Raw genomic sequence first — 22363 nt, 5'->3', positions numbered from 1 at the left:
CTCCAAAGATCATAAATTGATTGTATCTCGAATTAGAAGAACCTGTTCTCCCTTATCTCAAGTAGCAGAGCATATGTTAAACCATCACAGCTATGCCTGATGCAACACTACCTTTCTATTCTCATGTCCTGACCTGTCTATCCCCATATCCGCACGTCCTCACTACCTGCTTCTTTGTTTGATTACCAATAGTGTGGGCTCCCAGAGCTCGGGGCCTCCGCAGCCTCCAAACTGGCATTGGACCCCTGGACCCACCCTACGTACTCTTAACTTGTCTCATTCCTTTGACTCCGCCGGACTTTGCAGACCTGGTGTTGGGTCTGACCACCCCAACATTTCATTTTTTTTTTTTTGAGATGGAGTCTCGCTCTGTCGCCCAGGTTGGAGTACAGTGGCACGATCTCAGCTCATTGCAAGCTCCGCCTCCTGGGTTCGCACCATTCTCCTGCAGATCACGAAGTCAGGAGATCGACACCATCCTGACTAACATGGTGAAACCCCATCTCTACTAAAAATACAAAAAAATTAGCCAGGCTTGGTGGTGGGCGCCTGTGGTCCCAGCTACTGGGGAGGCTGAGGAAGGAGAATGCCATGAACCCAGGAGGCGAAGCTTGCAGTGAGCCAAGGTTGCACCACTGTACTCCAGCCTGGGTAACAGAGTGAGACTCTGTCTCAAAAAATAAAAAATACAAAACAAAAAAATAAAGAAATTTATCTTGAGATAAATGCATAAATATAAGGGTGTACTTAACAGGGTTGCAGGCCGGGCGCGGTGGCTCAAGCCTGTAATGCCAGCACTTTGGGAGGCCGAGACGGGCAGATCACGAGGTCAGGAGATCGAGACCATCCTGGCTAACATGGTGAAACCCCGTCTCTACTAAAAATACAAAAAAAAAAACTAGCCGGGCGACGTGGCGGGCGCCTGTAGTCCCAGCTACTTGGGAGGCTGAGGCAGGAGAATGGCGTGAACCCGGGAGGTGGAGCTTGCAGTGAGCTGAGATCCAGCCACTGCACTCCAGCCCGGGCGGCAGAGCGAGACTCCGTCTCAAAAAAAAAAAAAAAACAAAACAAAACAAAAAAAAAAAAAAAAAAAAAACAGGGTTGCAGTGAATATATTTAAGTGAAATGTCTCAATGTTCAACAACAGATAATTTATTAAATAATGATATTCATGTAATGGATTGAGATAGAACAATATTCAGAAAATACTACACTTTTAGCAAAAAATTACAACAGAATATTCATTACACAGACCTTGTAACAGACCTTGCAGTATTATATACTATGTAATGTATAACATTATGTTAACTTATCTCTGTCCAAATATATTTTGGACTCCTTGATCAAACTGTGGAATTTTGGTTAGTGTTTACCTCTAATACAGACAGCATAGGAATTGTAATCTTAGGAAATCAAAAAGCAATTTGGATGTCCAAAGAAAGACAATAAACTGACCAAAGTTTGTTTACTTCTTTGGCATTCAGGAATACACAATATTTTTAGACTGTAAGTAAAATCTTCATGCTTACCTTAAAAGTCAAGATAATGCTAATAAATAGAAGAATAATAAGGACCAAACAGGTAGGATTCACTGACATGACATCATCTCTGTAGGGAAAATTAGGAGGCTGCAAAAGAAAAGGGCCTCATTAGTAAATCTCATTAATCATTCCAGACAGTATTCCTTGGGCACCAATTCAGACATGCTTATCAGAAAGCAACTGATTAAAGCAGACAGCTATTATTTAGGACGAATGCAAACTTTCTAACCTGACTCTGCCCTCCTACCATATAAAAGAAGTCAGTGATCTGTATCCAGGGACATTTTGTATATACAGGGATCTCTGAAATTTGGATTCTCCTGCAAGTTCTGAACCATTCCTTTTTTTTTTTTAAACGGAGTTTCTCTCTGTTGCCCAGCTCAGCTACTTGGGAGGCTGGGGTGAGCAAATCACTTGAGTCCTGGTGCGGGAGGCTTGCAGTGAGCTGAGATCATACCACTGCACTCCAGCCACCTGGGCGACAGAGCCAGACCATGTCTCAAAAAAAAAAGTTCTGAACCATTCTAAAGGGCATATGCAGGGCAAGGGACAGAAACCTACTAAAATGATGGCTTCTTTGCAAAGAGCATTTGTGTTGATGGTACTTCTCCCAAGACAGCATATTCTCTTATACTAGCAAGTACTTCCAGGGCAGGGCAAAATAAGCACTACCATCCACAATGCTTAACAACCAGGTCAAAGGGAACCTTCTCAGGAGGATCAAAGTCGACTACTATGGTTAGAGAGAGTTGCTGGACTTTCCCCACAAAACACTCACACAGCAAGGATCAACGCCTACATCCCTGGCCTAGGCAAGTGAATGGGAAGGAGGCCTACTGTGCTATCTCATCTTTTATCTCTTCTTCACTGTTCAACACTATGTGTTTGGATTCCTCATGAACAATATTCTGAAACAAAGCTGTTTCCAATGTTGAGGAAGAACAAGGAGAAGGCCCGTGACTCATGTGCTTGGCTCCTGCTCACCAGGGTGAACACCACCTAATGGTTTTCAGTCTCCTTTCACTTGGGACAAAATATCTAAGAAATAAAATCGTCATTCTTTGTGATCAGATCATGCAACTTTATTCTTTTATTAATAAAATAACTTGGCTAAGCACAGTGGTTCACGCCTATAATTTCAGAACTTTGGGAGGCTGAGGCAGGCAGATTGCTTGAGTATAGCTGTTTGAGACCAGCCTGGACAACATAGTCAAACCCCATCTCTACTAAAAATACAAATTTAGCCGGGCATGGTGGTGCATGTCTGTAGTCCAAACTACTTGGGAGGCTAAGGTGGGAGCATGACTTGAGCCCAGAACATTGAGGTTGCAGGCCGGGCATGGTGGCTCCTGCCTGTAATCTCAGCACTTTGGGAGGTCAAGGCGGGCAGATCACCTGAGGTCAGGAGTTCGAGACCAGCCTGGTCAACATGGCAAAACCCCACCTCTACTAAAATAAAATACAAAAATTAACCAGGCATGGTAGTGGGCGCCTGTATTCCCAGCACTCTGGGAGGCCGATGAGGGTGGATCCCTTGAGGCTAAAAGTCTCAAACTAGCCTGGAAAAGATGGTGAAACCCCATCTCTACTAAAAATACAAAAAATTAGCCAGGCATGGTAGTAGGTGCCTGTAATCCCAGCTACTCGGGAGAATGAGGCAAGAGAATGGCTTGAACCCAGGGAGGCGGAGGTTGCAGAGCCGAGATTGCACCACTGCACTCCAGCCTGGGTGACAGAGTGAGACTCAAAACAAAGAAACAAAAAAAAACAAAAAATGGTGAAGTTGGCCTGGTACAGTGAGCCGGACCTATAATGCCAGCACTTTGGGAGGCCAATGCTAGAGGATCACTTGAGTCCAGGAGTTTGAGACAAGTCTGGGCAACATGGTGAAACCCCCACCTCTACAAAAGATACAAAAAGAAAAATTAGGTGGGCATAGTGGTGCATGCCTGTAGTGCCAGCTACTCAAGAGGTTGAGATGGGAGGATCACATGAGACCGGGAGGTCAACGCTGCAGTGAGCCATAATCACGCCACTGCACTCCAGCCTGGGTGACAGAGACCCTGTCTCAAAAATAAAGTTATTCCAACCTCATAACCATTATAAGCTTCTTAATACCCTGCCACAAATATTCACTCATATGATCAAAAGGACATTTAACCATAAACTAGTCCCAAAATGATGCTTGAGAAAGGGATTCTATGGTCAAACAAATTTGGGAGCTAGTATAGAGAAGAGTTCCACTCTCTTTCGATTTTTCTTTTTTTTAGACGAGGCCTCACTCTATTGCCCAGGCTGGAGTGCAGAGGCGTGATCTTGGCTCACTGCAGCATCTACCTCCCACGTTCAAGCAATCCTCCTGCCTCAGCCTCCTGAGTAGCTAGGGTCACAGGTATGTGCCACCTTTCCCAGCTAATTATTTTGTTTGTTTTTGAGCAGAGTTTCACTTTCAAGTACACTAGCAGAGGCAAAAAGCTATCCTTTGTTGATTACTGAGAAAACTACATTTTACCAAATAAAACTATTAGTAACTGGACTACAATTTAAGTAGGCACATCAACCACCTGCCATCACTGCCACCAATCATAACCCCGGCCCTCAAAACTTTCTTATCAGGTCAGACACAGTGGCTCACACCTGTAATCCCAGCACTTTGGGAGGCCGAGATGGGTGGATCACCTGAGGTCAGGAGTTCGAGACCAGCCTGACCCACACAGCGAAACCCCATCTCTACCAAAAATACAGAATTAGCCAGGTATGTTGGTGCATGCCTATAATCCCAGCTAGCTGGGAGGCTGAGACCCTGGAGGTAGAGGTTGCAGTGAGCCAAGATCACATCATTGCACTCCAGCCTGGGCAACAAGAGCAAGACTCCATCTCAAAAAAAAAAAAAAAAAAAAAAAATATTATTGGTAATTCAGCTGCAAACTAAAAATCCTGAAATCAATGTCTGTGTATCTCTGTAACTACATCCCTTACTTAACCAGCTTCCCTAATGAAAAGAATTAATGAAAAGGAACAGTAAGAGGTCCACATACCAGTTGCCGTATGTATTCCTGAATGGAGTTTGGATAAACAAGCACAGTGATTGCAACCAAGGTGTTCAGGGCAAAATCAAAGATCTGGTAACAGAAGAATGGGATGATCCAGGCTGCGCGTTGCTAAACAGAACAGAAAATAGAAAGTTAATGTGTTCAATATTATAAAACAATATTTTGTTAAATTCAAATAAATATTTTATTAATCTGAAAGGAAATGGAAAAATTGAATTCATTAACCCATGTCATTATGGAAACCGGTATGCCAAATATAAGCAGTCAACAAAGAAGCTTCAGTGAACATTTCCAGGGCTGGCTATGTGCAGTGGCTCACACCTGTAATCCCAGCATTTTGGGAGGCTGAGGTGGGTGGATCACTTGAGGTCAGGAGTTTGAGACTAGCCTGCCCAACATGGTGAAATCACGTCTCTACTAAAAAATACCAAAATCAGCAAAGTGTGGTGGCGCACACCAGCTACTCTGGAGGCTGAGGTGGAAGAATCACTTGAACTTGGGAGGAGGAGATTGCAGTGAGCTAAGATCATACCACTCTATTACAGCCTGTGTGACAGAGCAAGATCCTGTCTTCCCAAAAAAAAAAAAAAAAAAAAATTTCCAGGACTATAATATTGGTTTTCCTAGTACCACATAATACAAACGAGAGATTTAAACAGAGATACTTAACCGAAAACTGGAAAGTCACTTCTCACTTACTATAGACAGCAGCACAGATTACACATGTAAGAGACCAAGGAAAAGGCCAGCATCTTACTGCAAGCTGCTTACCTTGTACGCTCCGTAAGTAGCCATAGCACATATCAGAATCATGAGAAGAGAAATCGCAATGGCAATGCACATGTCTGCCAAAAGATTAAAAAGAAATTTTTTTAAAAAGACAATCAGTAGTGGATCCACTGTATGAACACGTTCAGTCTCTCCTCAAAGGCATTTTGTAAATAAACTAGCATAAAGTTACTAAAAACTTTATACTAAGAGATTATTCTAAACAGAAAAAGGGATATTGGTTTACAGATTTTTTTAATGTTTGTTCTTCTGGTCCACTGGATTATATAAATCATGAATTAGGTATTATCTTATAGATATATAGGTGTCTAACTTCTATTTTATAAACTCATGTGTGCCTCAAAGCTCTAATGAAAGTCTTCATAGCTTTCCATCTTATTTAAAATAAAACCTCCACTTCTTATCAAGGTCTTGATTTTCCTCTTCATTCCAGAGCATGTCTACCTCTCTAATCTTGCCTCACCTTGTCCCACTCTTGCTCGCTATAAGACAGCCATATCATCTGGTTCATTCTATTTTGCTTTATCTTTTTTTTTTTTTTTTTTTTTTTTTTTGAGACAGAGTCTCACTCTGTCGCCCGGGCTGGAAAGCAGTGGCACAATATCGGCTCAAGGCAAACTCCACATCCCAGGCTCAAGCGAGTCTCCCACCTCAGCCCCCTAAGTAGCTGAGACTACAGGTCTGCTCCACCATGCCCAGCTAATTCTTTGTAACATTTAGTAGAGACAGAGGTTTCACCATATTGGCCAGGCTGGTCTTGAACTCCTGACTTCAAGTGATCTGCCAGCCTCGGCCTCCCAAAGTTCTGGGATTACAGGGACAAGCCACCCTGCCCAGCCTTCAACTTTTTTTCTTTAGTCAATCTCTGGTAAATAAGTGGTCTTGTTTGGTCTCCCAAGCTGGAGTTGCAGTGGTGCGATCATGGCTTATTGCAGTTTCAATTGCCTGGGCATTGTCACTATGGGATTACAGGCACAGGCCACCGCACCCGGCCAAAAATTTCTTAAACCAACTTGGCAGGTACACAAGTGCTTGTAGCACCATTATTGGCTACAGGTAATAAATATTTTATAAATATTCTTTTATACCTACTCAATATTTAATAAGAAATAATTTTACAAAAATGAACTCCAAACTATGGGTTTTTTAAAACTGCTTTTCCTAGATCTGGCAGAACAAATTATTGTTAATGAGAAAAATAATATTGGTTTTCATTGTACATGCAACTTCTCTAAAAGCTTTGAATTTTTTCAACATAAAGATCTAGAGGGGAAAAAAATAATCCTCATAGTAAATCTCTGCTAAATTGTAAATCACATCCTGAATTGAAAAACATTAAAATGTAAACAACAACAACAACAATAAAATGCAACAGAGAACCAGCCGGTGAGGACAAGAGCACGAAAGGAGGAATACTGGACACCAGAGCTGACCTCGTTCCTGCTCAGCCAGTGACAAACAGGACCTCAGCGGATCCAAGGGATTCTGTAGGCTTAATGCATCTGCAGTGTCAACTTGACTGGATTGAAGGATGCAAAGTATTGTTCCTGGGTGTGCCCGTGAAGGCGTCGCCAAAGGAGATTAACATTTGAGTCAGTGGACTGGGAAACGCAGATCTACCCTCAATATGGGTGGGTACCATCTAATTAGCTGCCAGACCAGCTAGAATAAAGCAGGCAGGAGAAGATGGAAGAGCAGACTTGCTGAGTCTTCTGGCTTCCATCTTTCTCCTGTGCTGGATGCTTATTGCCCTCGAACATCAGACGCCAAATTCTTCAGCTTTTGTACTCTTGGACTTACACCAGTGGTTTTCCAGGGGTTCTTGGGCCACTAGCCACAAACTGAAGGCTGCACTGTCAGCTTCCCTACTTTTGAGGTTTTGGGACTCAGACTGATCCATCACTGGCTTCCTTGCTCCTCAACTTGCAGATGGCCTATCATGGGACTTCACCTTGTGATCATATAAGTCAATAAACTCCCTTAAATATATCCCATTAGTTTTGTCCCTCTAGGGAACCCTGGCTAATATAGCATCCTGAGATTTCAGTAAGACATTAGGAGAGCTTTTTATAGTATTCTTGTAGGCAAAGTAGGGAAATGTACACAGTTTGGTTAGGTGGAACATCAAGATAAGTAGTGGAGTGGCTCTACCAGCTGGCTTCTGGTGCTATTCCACAACCACTCTTCAACACCCCGTTCTCCACCCCAGGCAGTGATCTGTTTGGGCTATCAACATACAGCTCTTTTGCCCTCCGCCCTCTGGTGAGGGAATGAGATCACAAGGAGGGAAGAGAGTGAGGGTGCCTCCCACTCTGAGGTTATCTCGGTTGGTGGTAGTCCTAGTCCAAATGTTACTGCTCCTCACAAAGAGGTTAAATCTAGGTGACTCTCGCATTCCCAGCTCCAGTAACCATGGCCTTCCAATCCATTCTTCAACTCTAGAGAAGAAGAGTAAAATGGCTAGCCTAAATGATCCAAGTGACTTCACCAACTCTAGTGGTCTTCTCATACATACAAAGGTGTACCTTTGCAAAAAGTCTCCTTGAAAATAAACATCTAGTACGGGCGCAGTGGCTCATGCCTGTAATCCCAGCACTCTGGGAGGCCGAGGCGGATAGATCACTTGAGGTCAGGAGTTCAAGAACAGCCTGTCCAACATGGTGAAACCCTGTCTCTACTAAAAATACAAAAATTAGCTGGGCATGGTAGTGCTCACCTGTAATCCCAGCTACTCGGGAGACCAAGGCAAGAGAATCACTTGAACCTGAGAGGTGGAGGTTGCAGTGAGCCGAGATGGGGCCACTGTACTCCAGCCTGGGGTGACAGAGTGAGACTACAACTCCAAAAAAAAAAAAAAAAAAAATCCAAATAACTAATTGACTTATCCTTTAAAAAAAAAAAAAAAAAGTCAAGATGTAACTTTTTTTTGAAAGGATGGGAGGGCGGATGGATGAAAATAAAGAGACAGGCCGGGCACGGTGGCTCACTCCTGCAATCCCAGGACTTTTGGAGGCCAAGGTGGACGGATTGCTTAAGCCCAGGAGTTCAAGACCAACTTGGGCAACATGGTGAAACCCGTCTCTACTAAAAATACAAAAATTAGCCAGGTGTGGTGGTGCACACCTATGGTCCCAGCCACTCAGGAGGCTGAGGTGGGAGAACTGCTTGAGCCCAGGAGGTACAAGTGGCAGTGAGCCGAGATTGTGCCACTGCACTCCAGCCTGGGCGACAGAGCAAGACCCTGTCTCAAAAAATAAAACACAAAAGTAAAGAAAATAAAGGGCCAGGATAGTTTCCCTGGCTCAGCTTCCCCTGCTGCTGTAGTTTTATTTCCTCAAGGCTGTCAGGATCTTTGCGCACAAGCCGGCAAGCTGTGCAGATTGCTTGTTAGTTTGGGGTGTGTGAATAGAGGGCAGGTAGGCAGCCAAGGGCCCTTTCCAAATGCCAGAGTGAGGTGAGCCTTAGTTTGTGACGCTGAGAGTCATCAAGAAAGCTGGCCCTCCTCAGGCTCATCAATCTTTTTTGTTGCTGTTTCCTATTTCTCAGATTTTATTATCAAAACTTTCAAATATGCACATACATGTATAAGCATACACACATTACAATTAATTCTCATTACCCATTTTGCTTATATTGTTTCATCTCTGATTGCTTCATTTTTGCCCATTCTGCCACTGGAAATCTGGATTGTTTCAACTTTTGGCTATTATAAATAGTTACTATGACCAGTTTTACACATGGCTGATGATGGATTTATGAAGCACCCGTTTCCTTAGGGTATATATCTAGGACTGGGTTGTGCAGCACTCACTTCTGGAGTGTATATATATCAAGGAGTGATATATGTACAGGGCCATAGGGTAGATGTATATTTAGCTTTAGTTTTCCAAAGTGGTTGGTGTGATTTACATTCCCAGCCGTGATTTGAGAGTTCCGGCTGTTCGGCATCGATACCAATAGGTGGTATTGTTAACTGTTAATGTTGGTCATTCTGAAGACGCACAGTAATTTACCACTGTAGTTGTAATTTGCAATTCCTGTAACTTATAATGTGGAGAATATTCTCTTATGGATATCTTCTTTTGTGAGGTGTCTTTCTCCCAGATTTCACCCAGAACCATTTATTGAAAAGACCATCCTTTCTCCAATAAATGTAGGGGTCTTTAGCCTAAACCAGGTGACTGTACATATAAATAGCCATTATTTCTTGACAACTTATCTGGCCATTTCTTTCTTCAGGCTAAGTTTGTCTGCCCAGTGAAGAAAGTTAAGTTTGACTAGAAAGACAAATCTACCACAAAATTAATTAGAAATTCATATGGATGAACTGCTGTTTCACATTATGCATAGCAGGGACACTTGCTGTTATAATTCTTTGCCAAACAAAATTTCACAAATAAAATTCCATGAAGTCTACCTCTACTCAAGGCTATGAGTGTGTAACACAATATGCCATACATACATGCTTTTCAAACATTACTCTTTGAGCTTCTAACTCAGTGGATTGAACTACTTTTTCTTTTAACTTTTTATTTTGAAGTCATTTTAGACATATGGGAAAGTTACAAACACAGCAGAATTCACGTATACCCTTCACCCTGCTTCCCCTATTAACAATTTGCCTAGCTCTAGCATAACTACCAAAACCAGGAAATTAACATTGGTACAACACTGTTAATTAAACTGTACAACTAATTGGAATTTTACCTGTTCCCCTTCAATGTCCTTTTTCTTTTCCAGAATCTAATCCAGGATCCCACAGTGCATTTAATTGTGTCTCTTCCAATCTATGACAGTTCCACATCCTTTCCCAGTATAGTCAATTTTTATAACACTGAAAAAACTGAGGGCGGGTAGAGTGGCTCATGCCTGTAATCCCAGCACTTTGGGAAGTTGAGAATGACAAATTGCTTGAGCTCAGGAGTTTTGACACCAGCCTGGGCAACATGACAAAACCCCATCTCTACAAAAACTTAGCCAGACGTGGTGGCTCATGCCTCTAGTTACAGCTACTTGGGAGGCTAAGGTGGGAGAATCGCTTGAGCGCGAGAGGTAGAGACTGTAGTAAGCCTAGATTGTGTGTGACACCACTCCAGTCTGGTGAGAGAGTGGGACCCAGTCTCAAAAAAATTTTTTTTAACTCATTTTCTTATATTTTCTTTCTTCATTCCAGTAGATTCTCCTATATGCCTCATTTCAATACAAACAGGAATTTAGCTTTCTTCTACCAGATCATGGAAAAGATCACATGCAAAAGTGAGAAAGAGTTCTGCTCTGGCTGGCTGGATGAAATCTTCAGATAGCTGTCACCAATGCAAAAAGATATCAAGATAAAATTACTACATTAATTTTCATAATTTTTTAAAAATTTGAGACAGGGTCTGGCTCTGTCACCCGGGCTGGAGTGCAGTAACACCATCTTGGCTCACTGCAACCTCTGCCTCCCAGGCTCAAGCGATCCTCCCACCTCAGCCTTCCAAGTAGCTGGTATTACAGGCAAGCACCGACACACTAGACTAATTTTTGTATTTTTAGTTGAGACAGGGTTTCGCCGTGTTGCCCAGGCTGGTCTCGAACTCCTGAGCTCAAGCAATCCACCCGCTTCGGCCTCCCAAAGTGCTGGGATTACAAGTGTGAGTCACTGCACCTAGTCTAACATTTCTTATTCTGTCTATTCTGAATAACCCCATTATACTCGTATGAATTCTTCCAGAAAGAATAATTAGTTTAATTAACGTTAAATTAATGTCACTCTGCTTTCTTTCCCCTCTTATTAAAGCTACACAATTCCAGTAGCAGGATTCCTTTTCTAATGCAGGTGAGGTTAGGAAAAGAAGTTGTAAATGATAATGCTATGATTCTACCTGGATCTAGTAGTAACACTGCATGCCTTATTCTAATCACCAGAGATAAAGCCGGGTAACAACTATCTGACATAATAGGCTTAATTTAGCTATCTTGAAAGGCTTGCTGGTACTTAAGATTTTAAAATAGTAATTGTTAGCCGGGCGCGGTGGCTCAAGCCTGTAATCCCAGCACTTTGGGAGGCCGAGACGGGCGGATCACGAGGTCAGGAGATCGAGACCATCCTGGCTAATACGGTGAAACCCCGTCTCTACTAAAAAATACAAAAAACCAGCCAGGCAACGAGGCGGGCGCCTGTAGTCCCAGCTACTCGGGAGGCTGAGACAGGAGAATGGCGTGAACCCGGGAGGCGGAGCTTGCAGTGAGCTGAGAGCTGGCCACTACACTCCAGCCTGGGCGGCAGAGCAAGACTCCGTCTCAAAAAAAAAAAAAAAATAGTAATTGTTTTATAATGTCCTGGATGTTAATTCCAGTGCCTTTGCGGTTTCTCTCCTATTTTATATATTTGAAAGAATTGAATGGTTTGTAATTACTTTTTTTTTTTTTTTTGAGATGGAGTCTTGCTCTGTCTCCCAGGCTGGAGTGTAGTGGCATGATCTCGACTCACTGCAGCCTCAGCCTCCCAAGTAGCTGGGACCACAGGCACACAGCCACCACGTCCGAACAATGTTTTGTATTTTTAGTAGAGACAGAGTTTGCTATGTTGGCCAGACTGGTCTTGAACTCCTGATCTCAAGTGATCCCCACCCCACCCCCCCAGCCTCCCAAAGTGCTGGGATTACAGGTGTGAGCCACCACAGCTGTAATTACTTTCTATCATTTAAATCACGTGGTTATAAAGGTACAGAAAAGTGGATATTCACTTGAGTGAATCTTTTTTTAAAAATTCTTTTATATGTGTTTTGGTCTCCTTTAATAAATAAGCTCATAGACCAAAGGTTATTGGACACAGCTTTCCATATTTAACTCATGTGTGGATAGGATTAATAGTCCTTGAGATGGATTATTTATTTTAATTTTGAAATGTAGTCTCACTCTGTCACCCAGGCTACAGTGCTATGGCGCAATCTTGGCTCACTGCACGCTCCCCGTCCCAGGTTCAAACAATTCTCCTGCCTCAGCCTTCTGAGTAGCTGGGATTACAGGTGTCCATCATGCCCAGCTAATTTTTGTGTTTTTAGTAGAGATGGAGTTTTGCCATGTTGGACAGGCTGGTCTCGAACTCCTGACCTCAGGTGATCTGCCTGCCTTGGCCCCCCAAAGTGCTGGAGGAATTACAGGCATGACCACCAAGCCCAGCCTGAATAATAAATTACTTTAAATTGTGCTTGAAAATTGGCCAGGTGTAGTGGCTCACGCCTGTAATCCCAGCACTTTGGGAGGCTGAGGTTGGTGGACCGCTTGAGCTGAAGAGTTTCAGAGCAGCCTACGCAACATGGTGAAACCCCATCTCTACAAAAAATACAAAAATTAGCCATGTGATGGTGCATGCTTGTAATCCCAGCTAATCAGGATCTCAAATCCCACGATAATATAATGCAACTTTTCCCTGCAGTAACTTTAATGCCCCAACTTCTTAATCCACGTTGTGAAACAATAGTGGTGGAAGATCATGGCTAGAAAGCATCCCTTGGTTCTCTGTTTACTTCACTACCAGTTAGTTACTCTCTCATTCTTCCTCCTGGCCTCTTACAGTTGGGGATCCTTCAGGGCTCAGTTCTAGGCCCCGTTCCCTTTTCTTTTTACTCTTTCTCTAACAGAAATTTAGTTTTTAGGCTGTTATCCTCAAATCTATAATCTTAGTTCAAATATTTCCTCTGGGCCACAGACTCCTATGCCTGACCTTTGTAACCTCTCTACTTTAAGATAGTTCACATGTTCCAGCCGTAAGAATCTAGGTAATAGTAGCTGAAACAGCAAAAGGTACTGAGCACTTCCTATGGGCCAGGCCCCATTCTAAGCATGTTTTATGCACTAACTCATTTAATCCTCACAACAACTCTGAGGCAAGTAGATTTTAGTAGAGATGGGGTTTTGCCATGTTGGCCAGACTGGTCTTGAACTCCTAATCTCAAGTGATGCCCACCACCCTCCCCGCCTCCCAAAGTGCTGGGATTACAGGTGTGAGCCATCACAGCCAGTCTGTAATTACTTTCTATCATTTAAATCATGTGGTTATAAAGTCACTCCTATCTTGCAGAGGGGAAACTGAGGCACACAATGATAAGTCACTAGCTCAAGTTTAGCATCTTCAACACATGGCAGTGTCAGAACTCAAACTGACCTCTTCTGGCTTCGGAGCCTACACTCCTGTATTAGTCTGTTTTCACGTTGCTGATAAAGACATACCCGAGACTGGGAAGAAAAAGAGGTTTAACTAGACTTACAGTTCCACATGGCTAGGGAGGCCTCAGAATCATGGCAAAGGGTGAAAGGCACTTCTTACATGGTGGTGACAAGAGAGAATGAGGAAGAAGCAAAAGTGGAAACCCCTGATAAACCCATCAGATCTCATGAGACTTGTTCACTATCACGAGAACAGCAAAGGAAAGACCGGCCCCCCATGACTCAATTACCTCCCCCTGGGTCCCTCCCACAATATAGGGGAATTCTGGGAGATACAATTCAAGTTGAGATTCGGATGGGGACACAGTCAAACCATATCATTCGCCCCAGACCCTCGAAATCTCATGTCCTCAACATTTCAAAACCAATCATGTCTTCCCAACAGTCGTCCAGGGCCTTTTTTTTTTTTTTTTGAGACACAGTCTCACTGTTGCCCAAGCTGAAGTGCAGTGGCACGATCTCAGCTCACTGCAACCTCCGCCGCCTGGGGTTCAAGCAATTCTCCTGCCTCAGCCTCCCAAGTAGCTGGGATTACAGGTGCCCACAACCACACCGGGCTAATTTTTCTATTTTTAGTAGAGATGGGGTTTTGCCATCTTGGTCAGGCTGGTCTTGAACTCCTGGCCTCAGGTGATCTGCCGCTCAGACTCAATCTCGTGAGACTTATCCACTATCATGAGAATACCAAGGGAAAGAGGAGCTCCCATGATTCAATTACTTCCCCCTGGGTCCCTCCCACAATACAGGGGAATTCTGGGAGATACAATTTGAGAATTGGGTGGGGACACAGCCAAACCGTATCAATTCCAAACAACTGTGCTCTCAGTTAGTTACTGAAATTAAAGTCTAGTTTTCTCCCCCAAGTCTGTTCCCACCTCCTGACTCTGGACTTTCTCAGCTCAGTAAAGACGCAGGTCATCTCTTCAAACTGGAAAGCAGAAGTCATATTTGATTCCTCTATCTCCTTTGCTGCCCAAAACAGCGAGTTCTGCCAAATCCTTCCTTGTTCTCTATCCCCTGTGCAGCCCAGGTGGTATCCCCAATACCACTCTCCCAGACTCTGTGCTCACACACCCAGTCCCCCACTCAGCAGCAAAAGGGATCTTAAATGCATACATCAGTTCATGCATTTAGTTAAAACCACTGAACAGCTTTTTCTCACTTGGAGAAACACAGAGCCCTCACCATGTCTTTCGAATGCTTCTGATCTCTAAAACTGCATGTTGAGCCACTCTCTCCCCTCTTACTTTGCTCCAACACTTTTAAAGAAAAACTCACTTGAAGTTCTCCAAAGTCAATGAGAAATACATATATACTATCTTCTGTTTGAGATTATGCACAGCACTGTTTCTCTCCTTTGGCATGGACTCAGCATGATTATAAAATGATGAGGCTGCAGTGATCTTGAAGCTGGGAGCCTAGCTTCCTCCCTGCTTACCCCACATCCCACATCCCTGTACATATTTCCATTCACTGGGAAAAGGCCCTGAATTCCCCCAAATAATCTGCAACATCATTTCTAGAATGGAAAAAGATCACTCCTAGAATAAAAATAAATACTGAAACATAACAGAAGACACAAGGAGATAAGCACAAGCCTTTTCACCTTCCTTCCTGACATTTATACCTCTTCCTCTCAAAAAAGGCCAAAAGGCCCAGGGTAGAAAGTCTATGATAATGCAATAGGTTTTTAAATGGGTAAGTTAACATAAAATGAAAAAAGATCTTATTTAAACTCTTGCACCTAGAAGACAGAACGTTAGATGCACGCAAATATTTGCTGATTTGCAATGACAAATTATATTTCAGCTCAAATGAGCTCATTAGTCTATATTTGTAATTTAATAGGAAGTGCTGGCAGTCAGATTCCCTGCCCTTGACAATACCAAAATATCTACTACTTACTGGCATCATCCATGAACTCAAAGTCACCTCCCACTTCAGAACTTGAAAAGTGATACTGATCCGGATCAGCCAGGGCACTCAATAAAATCAACAGTACCACAGCATTGATGATCTGCAGTAAGAAAAAAAAAAAAAAAAGAATTTAAGTAACCCCAGGATGCAATCCTTATAATAGAAAACTACACTGACCACATGGAGTCAGGCTGGCCACAGGCAACTTCCTCAGTGGCTTGACTCTCAACACTAAGCCCCACCCATCGACCCATCCCGGGAGCAGACAAACATTCCCTAAGGCAGAAATGCTGCCAGCCCATTCAGTTGCAGCCAAGTGCACAAGGCTTGAGTGAAGACAACAGCAGGATTTTACCTCATTCCCCCTGGCCCAGGCACCATAGAGCAGTGAACAACACACACAAACACAGGCAGCAGTGCTGGCGCCAGTGGCTGAAAAAGCACAAAAACTTTCCAGTGAGTCAGCTACACTCTAGAGTGAAAGGTAAGCAACCCAAGTCGTCCCAGTTAATAAAACATTTTACAGATTCAAACCAGTGGAGCTTTGAGAGCTTTGAAGCCATCTAGGAAGCAGTTTCACAGAATGAATGCAAAGCTACATAGTGGATCCAGGATCATCCTCCTGCCATAACTCTTTCCAGGCCAGGCCAGGCCAGGCCAGTAGTCCTGTCTTCTGAATATTGCCCTTAGCTACTTTAAACTCAGCTCCTCTAAACGAAAATCACCTTCTTTAACATCTTCCACTTCTGCTCCTCCTTATTTGTTCTCTAACTTAAAAAATGGCCTCGCTATTAAATAATTAATGAAAAACATTCAGGCACTATGCTAAGTGCTTTATGTGGAATCTCTCTTAAGCCCTGCAATAAGCTAATGAAGTGGGTACTAAATTATTCCCATGTTATACATAGCAAACTGAGGCTCAGAGGTTAAAAAACACTGCTCAGGAACAAACAACTACCAAGCTGTAGAGACGGGATTTGAATCCAGGAATTTAGGTTCCAGAACCTAACCTCTACAAGTCTCCTGTCCATACATGAAACTTGATCATCTGAGTTTACCATCTTTATCCTGCACACCCAACCAACTGCAAAATCTTGACCATTCTGCCTCTTCATTTCTATTTCCTTTATTCTTCCTGTCACTGCTGGACAATACACACACATATTAACTTTGATGGGGGTCGGGTAGCAAGGATCGCAGAGTTTAAGTGAGGCACCAGCTAAGATTGGGTTGTTGTCTGTTAAGAGACAAGGTGTCGGCCGGGCGCGGTGGCTCAAGCCTGTAATCCCAGCACTTTGGGAGGCCAAGACGGGCGGATCACGAGGTCAGGAGATCGAGACCGTCCTAGCTAACACGGTGAAACCCCGTCTCTACTAAAAATACAAAAACTAGCCGGGCGAGGTGGCGGGCGCCTATAGTCCCAGCTACTAGGGAGGCTGAGGCAGGAGAATGGCGTAAACCCAGGAGGCAGAGCTTGCAGTGAGCTGAGATCCGGCCACTGCACTCCAGTCCGGGCGACAGAGCCAGACTCCGCCTCAAAAAAAAAAAAAAAAAAAAAAAAAGAGACAAGGTACCTATATTGCCCAGACTGGCCTCAAACTCCTGGGCTCAAGCAATCCTCCCACCTCGGCCCCCCAAGTAGCTGGGACTACAGGTGCACACCATTGGGCCAGGCCAAGACTGGCTTGTTACTTCTTTACTATTCTAAGTTCAGAAACTTATGGCAGAGTTCTATGTTTTACTCTTCTCAAATGGAGTGAAGATATGAATAACCTTCATACAGAGAGAGAAGCCTCTTACTAACAACACTAACTAATGGCATATCCTACCACAAAAATCATATTTGGGCTGAACACAGTGGCTGTCTGTAATCCCAGCACTTTGGGAGGCTGAGGTGGGAAGATCGCTTGAGCCCAGGAGTTCAAGACAAGCGTGGACAACATAGTGAGACCTCAACTCAAGAAACAAAAAATGAGCCAGGGATAGTGGTGCAGGCCTGTAGTCCCAGCTACTCGGAGGCTGAGGTGGGAGGATGGCCTGAGCCCAGGAGTTTGAGACTACAATGAGCTGATGTGTCACTGCACTCCAACCTGGGCAACAGAGTAAGACCTTCCCTCAAAACCAAATAACCAAAATCCACATATTTGGAAATACCTGTTTAAAGGAAGTATAAATGTTTTACAGAACATCCATTCAAGAGTTTATTTTTGGCCAGCATGGTGGCTCACACCTGTAATTCCCCCACTTTGGGAGGCCGAGGTGGGTGGATCACTTGAGATCAGGTGTTTGAGAGCAGCCTGGCCAACATGGTGAAACCCTGTTTCTAAAAATGCAAATTAGCTGGGCGTGTGGTGGTAGATGCCTGTAATCCCAGCTACTCAAGAGACTGAGGCAGGAGAATCACTTCAACCAGGGAGGCAGAGGTTCCAGAGAGCTGAGATCGTGCCACTGCCCTCCAGCCTTGGTGAAAGAGTGAGACACTGTCTCAAGGAAAAAAAAAAAAAGTTCATTTTTAAATGACAATCCCAATTGGTTGTTTCAGGGTTACTGTAGGATTTGAAGTAACTTCTGTTTTTCCTTTTTTTTTTTTTTTTGAGATGGAGTCTCACTGTGTCACCCAGGCTGGAGTGTAGTGGCATGATCTCAGTTCACTGCAACCGCCACCTGCCAAGTTCAAGCAATTCTCCTGTCTCAGCCTCCCGAGTAGCTGGGATTACAGGTGCCTGCCACCACGCTCGGCTAATTTTTGTATTTTTAGTAGGGATGGGGTTTTACCGTCGTCAGGCTGGTCTTGAACTCCGGACTTTGAGATCCACCCAGCTCAGCCTCCCAAAGTGCTAGGGCTTAGGATTATAGGCGTGAGCCACTGCGTCTGGCTGGAACAACTTTTCTTCCTGTATTTTCCAAATTGTCAAATAAAAGCTGATTGCTTTTTGAAAAAAATTATGAGAACAGGCACTTCCCAGAGAATACATAACTAATTTAAACAGATATTACAAGCATGAGTTTAACCAAATACCTGAAGGTACAAAAGAATATATAGGGAAAAGTTACCTTCTCTGTCAAAGGCATCTGAACCAAAGCGACTCCATTACGAACAGGGGTTTGGTAAAATGAGGCTAAGACTCACTGGGCTGCACTCCCAGGAGGTTAGGCCCTCTAAGTCACAGGATGAGATAGGAGGTCAGCACAAGGTACAGGTCACAGAGACCTTGCCAATAAAACAGGTGATGGTAAAGAAGCCAGCCAAAACCCACCAAAACCAAGATGGTGACAAAAGTGAGCTCTGGCTGTCCTCACTGCTCGTTATGCACTAATTATAATATATTAGCATGCATGCTAAAAGACACTCCCACCAGTGCCATGACAGTTTACAAATGCCATGGCAACGTCACGTCGTTATCCTATATGGTCTGAAAAGGGGAGGAACTCTCATTTCCAGGAATTGCCCACCCCTTTCCTGGAAAACTCATGAATAATCCACCCCTTGTTTAGCATATAATGAATAAATAATTATGGTATTATCAGTGGAACAGCCCGAGCTACTGCTCTGCCTATGGAGTAACCATTCTTTTGTTTCTTTACTTAATAAACTTACATTCACTTTATGGACTCAACCTGAATTGTTTCTTGCACGAGGTCCAAGAACCCTCTCTTGGGGTCTGCATCAGGACCCCTTTCCAGTAACATGTCCACAGTAATTACTGTAACAGTATCTTGTTTCTCTCCAAAGATCCAAGAAATTTCATAACACATTTTAAACTGTGGTTAACAAAACTATTTGAAGAAAACTTTTCAGCCGGGCGCGGTGGCTCAAGCCTGTAATCCCAGCACTTTGGGAGGCTGAGACGGGCGGATCACGAGGTCAGGAGATCGAGACCATCCTGGCTAACACGGTGAAACCCCGTCTCTACTAAAAATACAAAAAACTAGCTGGGCGAGGTGGCGGGCGCCTGTAGTCCCAGCTACTCGGGAGGCTGAGGCAGGAGAATGGCGTAAACCCGGGAGGTGGAGCTTGCAGTGAGCTGAGATCCGGCCACCGCACTCCAGCCCGGGTGACAGAGCAAGACTCCGTCTCAAAAAAAAAAAAAAAAAAAAAGAAAACTTTTCATTACAACTCCAAGGCTTAAAGGAGGCACGGGCCAGTCCCACAACTGGCATTATGATATACGGCAAAGATGTTATTTGATAAATTGTCGAGTTTTCTTGTCATTTCAATCCCTCTATATTTTTTAAATTTATTTTTTATTTTATTTTTTATTTTTTGAGATGGAGTCTGGCACTGTCGCCCAGGCTGGAGTGCAGTGGTACAATCCCGGCTCACCGCAACCTCCGCCACCCGGGTTCAAGTGATTCTCCCGCCTCAATAGGCTCCTGTAGCTGCGATTACAGGCACCTGCCACCACACCTGGCTCATTTTTTTGTATTTTTATTAGAGACAGGGTTTCACCATGTTGGCCAGGCTGGTCTCGAACTCCTGACCTTAAGTGGTCCGCCTGCCTTAGACTCCCAAAGTGCTGGGATTACAGGTGTGCGCCACTGCACCCAGCTCTTCTGTACTCTCATTTTTGAGAAAAGGCATGTGGAAAATTGTGGACTGAAATAAGATCAAATGAAATAAGAGGAATGCCACTCAAATCAGTTATCTTACCTCTTCATACCTTAACAAGAACCATATTAAAAGCTTTTGTTTACTAGTTTTCCAGATCTTCCAAAGCTAGTGTTATGCACCTGCTTTACACATGTGCTTTCCTGTACTCTCAGTCCCCAGGGACCTGTCAACTCTTAATCAGCTTGTTATTATTCCCCTGTGGAGTCTACTGATCATATATAGCTACTAATTGCCTACAACACATACTTGCTAAGTGCTTAGGAAGAACTCCCCAGGACTCAGAATATGAAGTTAAATACATCATGTACCCAAAAAACAAAAAGCATAAAGCAGTGAGTGTGACAAGAGCTCAGAGAAAGAATAATGGAAGTTAAGGAGAGTTACAGTCAGGGGTTGCAGGGACCTGCAACAGAGATGGTAGCATTTGAACAGGAACTCGAAAGATGAAGATTTGGAGCCTGAGAGGTATGGAAAAGAACAATTCCAAGTATGAGCAATGCCACTGAGACGAGGACACATCCTCTAGACAGCAAGTTCAATATGGCTGGAACGCCAGGGTAGGGGGGTATGAAAGGAAATGTTAGAGGATAGAACCAGAAATGTGGGATGGGGCCAGGTGGTGAAGAGGCCTCGAAACTAGGATAGAAATTCTAATAGTTAATGAAAATGCCATAAAGGTTTTTGAGGAAGGATATAACATGATCAGAGCTATGTTGTTAGAAAGAGCAAACTGGCAGAAGTAGGAAAGCTAAATTCGAGGCAGGAATCCAATCTGGTGTTAAATAAAAATTACAAGTGGCCATTGTTGCAGATTGAGCTCCTGCACAATAGTGCCCCAACACACTAGAACACAAACCAAAATGCAGTCACCCGTGTTCAGGTTCACAATAACCTGAAGTCACCTGATGCTAGCTATCAGTTATTTTTGTATTGTTCTGTCTCCCTGCCCCTGCCTTACAAGAAAAGTCCCTTTGAAATGACCCATCTGCTTTTACTTCTTTGTTTCTGGTTTCTGTGTTTCTGGTTTAGTTCTTTGTTTCTGGTTTATTAAGACCATTTCTCTCTAAAAAGCCAAGCTCCTCTGCTTAGCTCACAGGATAGTGTATGGGATGAAGTGTTGCCCAACTCTAGAAAGCCAATTGAGATCTTTAAACTAAATTGTTCTAATTTTGTCCTGGAAACACTTACGATAGTCTGGCTAAGAAGTAATAGGGCACTTCATCTCTAATCCGCATGATAACCCTGTGAGATGGTCATCTTCCGCATTAGTTGGTCAGGTTTAGTTGACTTTATCTTAGGGCCTACGTGTGGGAGAGCCAAGGTTGGAACCCCAAGACCTTTCCACATGGAGGCAGAATTACTAGAGATACAGTAACTGACTACATGCAAAGAACACAGAAAAAGAAGCAAAGAAGACCTGAGACTTCAAGCCTGGTGACAGGATGTATCTTGCCATTATCAGAAACGGAAAAGGTCAGTGGAAGGACTATGACAATGTCAATTTTAGATACACTGTGCTGAAAGTACTTGCAGTATATCCAAATAATCCTATTTTTAGCTTATCCATCTGGCCTCTAACCCTCCTCTTTGTACTCGCCCTATGGTATTCATGTGTGCCCTGTTTTTCTGTTTGCTACTGGAGTTCTGACAGCCTGATGCTGTCAGATACTTACATGCCTTTCTGTCCTCTCCTGTTCCATCTCTATAACACATCACATGGTGTCTGACAACAGAGTCAGACAACAGACCTGTTGTCACATGTGGTCTGACAACAGACCCAGGACCCACTCTGGGGTAAGAAGGACACGCTGAGCCAGTGTTGCTGGCTCAGCGTGTCCTTCTTACCCCAGAGTGGGTCCTGGGTCCTACACCTGCCAGTGTCATAAATGCTGTAGTAACTATTATCACCCACTCTGTACCTCTAGCCCTGTGGTCTTTCTCTCAGGGAACCAAGTCCCCTTCCAGGTGCCCTGGTTCTTCATGAGGCAGTCCAGATAGAGGGGACACAAATAAAACAAAGATATGACAGGATAAGCTCATTACACATCACAAATGACTCACCACTGTGGCTTTTAATCAGTGTGGAACTTTCCTAATATAAGAAGGTCTGTGCACCACCACGTATCTACCGTATTATTATATAAAACCTCAACAGTTGGATGGGAATCTGGCACACCATGGCGGATCACGAGGTCAGGAGATCGAGACCATCCTGGCTAACACGGCGAAACCCCGTCTCT

General features: G+C 43.7%; 1 protein-coding gene across 1 annotated transcript in view; it reads right to left on the bottom strand.

Annotated features, from left to right (window-relative positions):
- LAPTM4B (lysosomal protein transmembrane 4 beta) overlaps positions 1-22363 on the bottom strand; it is an 81411-nt gene that overhangs the window by 33707 nt on the left and 25341 nt on the right. Inside the window, 4 exon segments of the mRNA XM_030937641.1 lie at positions 1530-1628; positions 4580-4702; positions 5366-5439; positions 15500-15611. Of these exon segments, the coding sequence (XP_030793501.1) occupies positions 1530-1628; positions 4580-4702; positions 5366-5439; positions 15500-15611 (408 nt within the window).

This window comes from Rhinopithecus roxellana, chromosome 9 (assembly GCF_007565055.1).
Source record: "Rhinopithecus roxellana isolate Shanxi Qingling chromosome 9, ASM756505v1, whole genome shotgun sequence".
Classification (NCBI taxonomy): domain Eukaryota; kingdom Metazoa; phylum Chordata; class Mammalia; order Primates; family Cercopithecidae; genus Rhinopithecus; species Rhinopithecus roxellana.
This window is presented reverse-complemented; position numbering and strand designations above follow the sequence as displayed.